General features: G+C 35.5%; 2 protein-coding genes across 7 annotated transcripts; both read left to right on the top strand.

The window, feature by feature from the left end:
* The first annotated feature begins 203 nt into the window (after positions 1 to 203).
* On the top strand, positions 204 to 4,552 carry LOC127244999 (uncharacterized). 6 transcript variants are annotated; one of them, XM_051265640.1, is made up of 8 exons: positions 204 to 485; positions 648 to 678; positions 766 to 979; positions 2,000 to 2,601; positions 3,144 to 3,336; positions 3,442 to 3,506; positions 3,646 to 3,856; positions 4,084 to 4,552. In XM_051265640.1, the coding sequence occupies exons 3-8, from the start codon at positions 866 to 868 to the stop codon at positions 4,456 to 4,458; spliced, it is 1,560 nt and encodes a 519-aa protein (XP_051121597.1). In that variant the 5' UTR covers positions 204 to 485; positions 648 to 678; positions 766 to 865; the 3' UTR covers positions 4,459 to 4,552. The 6 variants fall into 6 exon arrangements, with proteins under 6 accessions (XP_051121597.1, XP_051121599.1, XP_051121596.1 ...); XM_051265642.1 differs by having other exon boundaries at positions 648 to 701; positions 815 to 979; XM_051265639.1 differs by having other exon boundaries at positions 641 to 670.
* Positions 4,553 to 5,949: 1,397 nt separating this feature from the next.
* Positions 5,950 to 8,050, top strand: LOC127244997 (tubulin beta-1 chain-like). Its single transcript, XM_051265634.1, has 3 exons — positions 5,950 to 6,418; positions 6,801 to 7,070; positions 7,149 to 8,050. The coding sequence occupies exons 1-3, from the start codon at positions 6,025 to 6,027 to the stop codon at positions 7,829 to 7,831; spliced, it is 1,347 nt and encodes a 448-aa protein (XP_051121591.1). The 5' UTR covers positions 5,950 to 6,024; the 3' UTR covers positions 7,832 to 8,050.
* Positions 8,051 to 8,944: the final 894 nt, after the last annotated feature.

The raw sequence follows: 8,944 nt of genomic DNA, 5'->3' as shown, positions 1-8,944 counted from the left end.
TTTCTTTCTTTTTAAAAAAAGTCTCAGTATACGCTTATTATAAGTTTGGACTTAAACAATTTTTATTTATTTATTTATTTATTTATTTTTTTTAATTTTAAAAATTTATCAAGAAACATAGAGTGAATTCTGAGAGTTTGTAAAAACGCAAGGCCAAACACGGCCTAACGTTTGTCCCAAATTAGGGGCGGGTGTCACGTGACACGAGCACTTCCCAGCTTTCATTTCACCGCCTTGTTCAGTTGTTCATCTTCCTCTTGTCCTTTTCTCTCAATCCTCAAACTTGTGAGAATTTTCATTTTCCAATTCCCAGCCGAGATCGATGCATACGATAAGCTTCTTCTTACCTCCTTCTTCGTCGATCCGTTCGTTGTTGTCAGAATCATTTAATTTTACTCAATAATGATCGATCGGTTTAATTAAGTCGTTGATATTTAATCAATCAGTTGGACAGACTGCATCTCTGCCCCACCATTTCATATCAGGTAATAATCCACACCTCTTTTTACCATTTCAGATCGCCGGATAAATACAAAAATTACCAATCCTGTAATAATCCTATTGCAATAATCTATATATGTATATGTATGTGTATATATATGTTAGGACATGTATTTGACTCTGAGGTTTAACTTTTAAGGAATTAGGTGCTGGAGAGACATAGCAGCAGGTTTGGAGGTGCAGTTTAGTTTCCAGACCTGGTAAGAGACCGCCGTGTCGGTTCAGGACATCATTAATTGATTCGCCGTTTGTTGAAAAATTCAGGTGCGAGCTACTGATCGATTGCGACACGATTGATTCTTGTCGGAAACAGATCAGGCGTTTAAAGAAGAAGAGTCGGAGAGGCGGCGGCGGCGCCACCGGAATGGAGGCGGTGCTGCGGCGGCTGCCGGCGAGGTCGTCGTTGGTGGTGCTTTTCTTCGTCGTTTTAACCATCGGCGCGTACATCTGCACGCGCTACCTCGACTCGTCCGCTACTGTAAGTTCTCTACGGTTCTATTTCCTGCTTTTGCATACAGTGATCTTTATATTTTTTTAAGAATTTTAATTTGAATTTTCTAATACCACCAAACAATCTGACATTCTTGAGGTTTGCAGATGCATTCAAATCTTCCTCTGTTCTTACACACTGTTGGGAATATTTTCTGAATTTTTTATTAATATTTCTTTACAACTGTTGCAACGACGTCGTTCTGTCGTCCATTCTTGACTATGAAATGCATTATTTAATTAGTCCTTGATTTAGACGTACCCTTTTTTTCTTGGGTCCTACATTCAAATTAGGGTTAAGGGTACGTCTGGTGTAGTTTTCGTGTTGAATTATTAATTACTATATATATATTGCAAAATAAAATCCTATTATGAGATTGAAAATTTCATGTAGTGAAAGTCAAATTGAAATTTCATCAAATAATGTGTTTGGATTTTGATTTTTTTTATTTATAGTTTAGTATAGATAATATTTTATATGAGTAAATAATATATTTTTTTTTTATTGAAAATAATAAAATATATAATAATAAAAAACTAAAACGAGCTGAAAATAGAAGAGGGCATTATTATTAAAGGGAGTTCTTGAAAAATTGTTGCAAAATTTGTGCAGGAAGCATTATGATTACACATTATTTTGGCATGTAAAATAAAGCAAGAAATTTGTTATAATAGTCAAAAGCTCATATATATATTATATATATATATGGAATCATTTATTTGGCGGTGTGGGTTGTGAATTTGTAATCATAAAGTTTATAGATTCAAAACTCTAATACCTTTCATATTATGGTAATTTTTAGAATTTTTGTTTTGTTAGATGTTATTATCGGTATGATATTTTTTATTATTTTTTTATTACTTAAAAAATAGGGATAAAATAGAAGAAGTGAGCTAAACTATTTGGTTAAACAGAGGATTCGTGAATATTTAATCTTTTATACACTTCTTGCTTATCATTTTCTAACATTTCTATGTTGACTATCCTCTTTCTCGATCTATCCTGTAGCTTATAGATCGAAGTTCCTCGGAAGATTCCATCTCAACCGTTAAAACGGCTCTTAACGATCATCCGGAGGCCAAAAACAACGGCCAGGATTCACCAAAGAAGATCGTCGAAATTCCGTTAAATTGTTCCCTCAGCAGCCAGCCCCGGACCTGCCCGGCCGGATACTACCCGTCAAAGATTCCGGCCGAAGTTAACGAAATTTCTCCGGCAGCGTCGTCGGCATGTCCCAATTATTTTCGATGGATTCACGAAGATTTATGGCCATGGAGGGAGACCGGAATTACTCGAGAAATGGTGAGTCGTGCGCGCCGGACGGCCAATTTCCGGTTAGTCGTAGTCGATGGGAGAGCCTACGTCGAGACGTACCAAAAAGCCTTTCAGAGTCGGGACACGTTTACGATATGGGGAATCTTGCAACTGCTGAGGAGGTTTCCGGGGAAAGTCCCAGATCTTGATTTAATGTTCGACTGTGTTGATTGGCCAGTCGTCAAGAAGGCGGACTTTGCGGGCCCGGGATCCCCGCCGCCGCCGCCGCTGTTCCGGTACTGCGGCAACGACGACACCCATGATATCGTGTTTCCCGACTGGTCGTTTTGGGGATGGTAAGTACGTGTTTACTCAGTGATTTTTCTTGAGTTTTGTTTAAACGGTAAATTGAAAGTGATATTTTGTATGAAAAAATCTAAAATGCTGTTAGAGTAAAAAAATTATAATAGCATATTTGTAAAGGGAGGTAAGAATGAGGTTAAATTTGTAATTGAATAGAATCACATAGATTATTAATACAAATATATTTCATCTGTTCAAATTCTATTTGTCCTAAATCGTATTTGTATAATTTTTTTAGGTAAGTATTTTTTGTTATAAATTGACATTTTTACTCGTTGTGGTAAAGTAGCAAATATATGCTAAAAAAAAAAAAATAGTTATTAGATGTTCCAAATAAAAAAATAGGACATTAGAAATACTTTTTTTAGGTGACACAATGTTAAATGATAAGTCGGACAATACATATGAGACTCAAGATATATATTTTTATGAATAATTGTGGAGAATTACATAGTACATTAAAATGACTCTTAGATGTGTCTAAAATTGTAGTGTACGATGTTGTCTACCCAAACTTATTGACTTGTCTTGTTAGGCCTGAGATCAACATAAAACCGTGGAATGAATTATCGAAGGACTTGCAAGAAGGGAATGCGAGGAGCAAATGGATAGACCGGGAACCATACGCGTATTGGAAGGGGAATCCGACGGTTGCTGAGACGAGGATGGATTTACTTAAGTGTAATGTTTCGGACAAGCATGATTGGAATGCTCGCGTCTATGCTCAGGTGACCTCTAATTTTTATTTTTTTTTTTAATTTTATTTATTGTATTTAGTTTTAGTTTCTTTAATGTATTATGTTATTTCTAAACGTAGTAAAAATAATTTTCAGGATTGGCTGAAAGAACAAGTAGAGGGCTACAAGAGCTCTGACTTAGCGAGCCAATGCATTCATAGGTCGGGATCACACAAATTATTCGCTATAAAGTTTCTCGCATAATTTACTTCATTGTTCGATGCGTATTTATGACTTAATGTTAGGTTAAACGACGGCTCCTTCATTTAATGTCTCTCGTGTTATTTTTTTGGTTGACAGGTACAAAATCTATATTGAAGGTTCTGCTTGGTCAGTAAGCGAAAAGTACATTTTAGCGTGCAATTCACTAACATTGCTCGTGAAGCCAATCTACTACGACTTCTTCACCCGTGGCTTGATGCCGTTGAAACACTATTGGCCCATCAAAAGCGACGACAAGTGCCGATCCATCAAACACGCCGTCAACTGGGGAAATACCCATCAAAAAGAGGTAAATATTGACAAATATACAACCTTTTTTTTTTTTTTTTTTTCACTATTCAGTATGTCAAATATATATATTTTTTCTATAAAATATTAAATCAGATACTCAATTTCTTACTTAATGTTAGAGATTTTCAAAATTTTAAAACTTCTATCTAAACAGAGCCCAAATAAACTCGTCTTACGTTGTCGATCCGCAAATGATATTTTTTTACGACGGAATTTGTAACGCAGGCGCAGGCAATCGGGGGGGCGGCGAGCGCGTTCATTCTGGACGAGGTGAAGATGGATTACGTGTACGACTACATGTTCCATTTATTGAGCGCATACGCGAAGCTCCTCAAGTACAAGCCGACGGTGCCCAAGAAAGCCGTGGAGCTTTGCTCGGAGGCGATGGCATGTGCGGCGGCGGACGGGACGGCGAAGAAGTTCATGATGAATTCATTGGTGAATGGGGCAGCCATGGCGGAGGCCTGCAGGATGCCTCCGCCGTATGATCCTGTGGCTGTTTATTCTGTTGTCGAAGGTAAGAAGAAGGGAATGAAGCAAGTAGATACTTGGGAAAAGGAATATTGGAATATTAATAGTAGTAATAATAATAATACATAGATATATATATATATCTAAGAGAGATGGAAGGATTTGGTCGGTTTTTTTTTTTTTGTTAATGTTGTAAGAATTATATATATATATATATATAATTAGTGTATACAAATGATTGGAGATGTTGGTTGAATGAATCGTGTATGAAAATAATACTCCATCCGTCCCACATACAATATCCACATTGCCGTTTCTGTTTGTCTCATATTTCATGTCACTTTTTTTTAAATGATTATACACTTTAATTTTATTTTAAAATTTTAAATTTAATTTTTTTTAAAATTTGAATTAAAATAATTAATTATTTTAATCTTAATTTATAATTATTTATATTAATATATAATAATTATTTTACTAATATAATATTAATTATCTATTAATTATATTTATCCTAAATTGTGGTATCAATCGTGTATGGATGGAGAGAATAGTTAGATGTAATAATTTTGTAATAATTAAAAATAGCGAGGCTGATGGGTGAGTTTGGGATTTGATTTAATTGTTGGCTTTGTTTTTTTTAATGAATATTATTAAAAAAATATACTTTTTTTTTTTTCCCTTATCACATGATTATTTGAAATTTTGTAATAAATTAAAAAATAATAAAATTATTTTATTGATTAGTGAAAATATGTAAAAAATTTTATATGTAATAATATATTTGTAATTTAGATAAAAGTTAAGAATAATATTTTGATATTAATGTATTATTTTTTGTTTTTTTTTCTTTTAAATAAGAAAGTGATATTTTGAAATATTGTAAGAAAAATACTTTGAGGTGAGACGGATGAAGTAATATTTTTTAAAGTAGTCTTCTGAGATTTTATGTAAAAAATAATACTCCTATTTTATTAATTAGTGTGTAAAATTTTTTAATATTTTTGCTATTTGACTTTAAAAGTATAAAATAATTATATGTTTAATGATATATTTATAATTTAAATAAAATTTAAAGAATATTTTGGTATTAATATATAATTATTTTTACTAAAAAAATACTTTTAAGTGAAAGCTACGAAAATAATAAAAATAATATTTTAAATTAAGATGAACGAGTATAAATATGCATAGTACCAATTTCCATATTTAGCATAAAAAAATGTCTCAATCTAAAATATTAAACAAATACATTGTGTTTAAATAATAAAATTTTTTGAAGTCTTAATTTTTTTTAAAAATTAAATAAATAATAAGAGGGAAAAAAAATTGAATATTAAAGTTGTTAGCAAAAGTTTAAAAAATGCATGTGTAATAAGAGATAAGAGAGAGCCAAATAATTGATTACAGCTAAGATGCAATAAAAATTGGAAATTTCCATTTAAGCAACAAAATTGCCTTTTCACACTCTCCAACGGGTTAGTAATATTCAAATGCACCGGCGCGTATGCTACACCCGCATCCCAAGAGCGTGGCCCCCGAAGCTCCTTCCTAACGTTCAAAAAATTTTCAAATTTCAAATCCCTCTCCAGAACCTTCTATTTAAATCCCCAATTGAATCGCAAAACCCTAGTTTGCTTCTTCCCTGAAACTGCCGCCGTTCATTTTGAATTTCAAAATTTCACAGCCGTAGCCATGCGTGAGATCCTCCACATCCAAGGCGGCCAGTGCGGCAACCAGATCGGTGCCAAGTTCTGGGAGGTCGTCTGCGCCGAGCACGGGATAGATTCCACCGGCCGATACAGTGGAGACAACGATCTGCAGCTCGAGCGCGTCAATGTCTACTACAACGAAGCCAGCTGCGGGCGCTTCGTTCCCCGCGCCGTGCTCATGGATTTGGAGCCTGGAACTATGGATAGCGTCAGATCTGGTCCGTACGGACAGATATTCCGGCCGGATAACTTCGTCTTCGGACAGTCCGGCGCCGGAAATAATTGGGCGAAGGGACACTACACTGAAGGCGCCGAGCTGATTGACTCCGTTCTTGACGTCGTCAGGAAGGAGGCTGAGAACTGTGATTGCTTGCAAGGTAATTTGCTGCTTGATTTCTGGAAACTTCTGTAAATTGTTTGGACTGCGTGAGTCATTATTTCATTTTTCATTTTCTGCTAGTCATTTCGGAAGGTTATTTGCTATTCGATATCTGGAAACTTCTGTTAATTGTTTAGACTGGGTGAATCCTTATGTTTTGAAGTTAATAGCTATTCAATTTCTGGAAACTCTGTTAATTGTTTGGACTGAAATCTTCTTCTTAGCTGTTAGTTGTTTCCGAAGGTGTTTTGTTGTTCGATTTCTGGAAACTTCTGCAAATTGCCTGGACTGCGTGAAACATGTTAATCTCCTTTTCTGTTCATCGGTTTTTTTTTTTTTCCTATTGTTTGGTGAATATCTTTTGGTGTTGATTGTGATAGGATTTCAAGTCTGTCATTCACTTGGAGGAGGAACTGGATCTGGAATGGGAACTCTCCTAATCTCAAAGATCCGAGAAGAGTATCCCGACCGTATGATGCTAACCTTCTCTGTTTTTCCATCGCCAAAAGTCTCCGACACAGTTGTGGAGCCTTACAACGCCACATTATCCGTCCACCAGCTCGTCGAGAACGCCGACGAGTGTATGGTGTTGGACAACGAAGCTCTCTACGACATCTGCTTCCGAACTCTCAAACTCACCACTCCAAGCTGTAAGCAAAAATTTCACCATCAAATTTCAACTAAATCTTTCAATCAAAATCCTAACTGAATCAATGAATTTTATGCAGTCGGAGATTTAAACCACCTGATTTCGGCGACAATGAGCGGGGTAACATGCTGCCTCCGATTCCCAGGGCAACTCAACTCTGATCTCCGAAAACTCGCTGTCAATCTGATCCCCTTCCCGCGGCTCCATTTCTTCATGGTCGGTTTCGCCCCTCTAACATCCCGAGGCTCGCAGCAGTACCGCGCCCTCACCGTCCCGGAGCTCACGCAACAAATGTGGGATGCAAAGAACATGATGTGCGCCGCCGACCCCCGCCATGGCCGCTACTTAACAGCCTCGGCAATGTTCCGCGGCAAAATGAGCACGAAGGAGGTCGACGAGCAGATGCTGAACGTGCAGAACAAGAACTCATCCTACTTCGTCGAGTGGATCCCTAACAACGTAAAATCGACAGTCTGCGACATCCCTCCGACTGGGCTGAAAATGGCGTCTACGTTCATCGGGAACTCGACATCGATTCAGGAGATGTTCCGGCGGGTCAGCGAGCAGTTCACGGCAATGTTCCGGCGGAAGGCGTTCTTGCATTGGTACACCGGCGAGGGAATGGACGAAATGGAGTTTACGGAGGCGGAGAGTAATATGAACGATCTGGTGGCGGAGTATCAGCAGTATCAGGACGCGACGGCGGAGGAAGAGTATGAGTATGAAGAAGAAGAGGAGGAAGACGAAGGTGTTCGCGACTGATTTTTAAGGTAAATCTATTTTTACCTTGAAATTTTTATCTTAAAATTATCGAAGAACTGCAATTATTACCAGAACTTTTATTTACCTGAAAAATCTGTTTACTGTTCAAGGAGTTCTGTAGTGGTAGTAATGTGTGTAATGCTTTCTGGGCATTGTTCTGAATCTTTTCTCTTTTCTTGAATTGTAATGAGTGTTTAAATGAAAATAGTCATTACAACATTTGTGTTTGTTTGTCTGATTTTCGTTGCAATTGCAATTTAAGTTTCCTTCATTCAATATTTTTCTTTTTAAAAAGGATTTGGCAAAATAGTGGGCTAATTTTTTAAATTTCTTAGTGCAATATTTGTTGGGCTTAAACTGGGCCTAAAAGTTTGGGCTGGATCAGGCAAAGTTGGGCTAAAACAGGGTTGGGTTTGCCTTGGTAATTCTTCTATATATAAATTATATATATATATGTATAGGGTGGGTTTGTTTGGGGGTTTGGATTTTGAATTGAGATTTGAATAGTAAAATTTTTGAATTTGAATAGTTGTACGATGTGATATAAATAGGTGTTGATGTGATGTTTTGAATGTAAATTTGATTTTTAGTATAATATAAAAAATAAAAAATAGGTGTTTGATTTGATATTTTTTGAGGGAAAAAATGGGATGAATAGTAGAAATTAAATCCAATCTCCCAAACAAACACACCCATAGTTGATTTTTGGAATTATAAAATTATTAATATATTATATAATTATTAATATTTTACTCTTTGTAAAAATATTGATATTTGTAATTACCTTTAGACCATTTTTGTTTCTTGTATTTTAATTGATATTTGATGAGAAAATAATAAATTTTGCACGGAGTTAATCGTGTTGAATTTTAGAATAAATAAATAATTCACGCACGGTCAATATGCTAAAATAATAAATTTATGATATGCGCATGATATATTTTGTTAAGATGATAATTTTAAAAACAAAAATGATAATTGAATATACATCCAAAATATTTAATTGCATTTTCCCTAAAAAAAAAATCATCTTACTTAACATATTATTTATTATTTGTATATTATGGAGTCAATCAGCATGCGCTCTCACATACAAGGTAAATTTATGTCACA

Source organism: Andrographis paniculata, unplaced genomic scaffold, assembly GCF_009805555.1.
Source record: "Andrographis paniculata isolate CXL003 unplaced genomic scaffold, ASM980555v1 Contig21END, whole genome shotgun sequence".
Lineage (NCBI taxonomy): Eukaryota > Viridiplantae > Streptophyta > Magnoliopsida > Lamiales > Acanthaceae > Andrographis > Andrographis paniculata.
Note: the sequence above shows the minus strand (reverse complement) of the source record. Positions and strands in the feature narration are given on the sequence as shown.

Bases quoted from the DNA above. Each gene is read 5' to 3' on its own strand.
- LOC127244999 (XM_051265641.1), top strand. From the start codon at position 866: ATGGAGGCGGTGCTGCGGCGGCTGCCGGCGAGGTCGTCGTTGGTGGTG. The intron at 2,602-3,143 runs GTAAGTACGTGT...TTGTCTTGTTAG, and splicing joins GACTGGTCGTTTTGGGGATG to GCCTGAGATCAACATAAAAC. The intron at 3,507-3,645 runs GTCGGGATCACA...TTTGGTTGACAG, and splicing joins GCGAGCCAATGCATTCATAG to GTACAAAATCTATATTGAAG.
- LOC127244997 (XM_051265634.1), top strand. From the start codon at position 6,025: ATGCGTGAGATCCTCCACATCCAAGGCGGCCAGTGCGGCAACCAGATC. The intron at 6,419-6,800 runs GTAATTTGCTGC...TGATTGTGATAG, and splicing joins GAACTGTGATTGCTTGCAAG to GATTTCAAGTCTGTCATTCA. The intron at 7,071-7,148 runs GTAAGCAAAAAT...AATTTTATGCAG, and splicing joins CAAACTCACCACTCCAAGCT to TCGGAGATTTAAACCACCTG.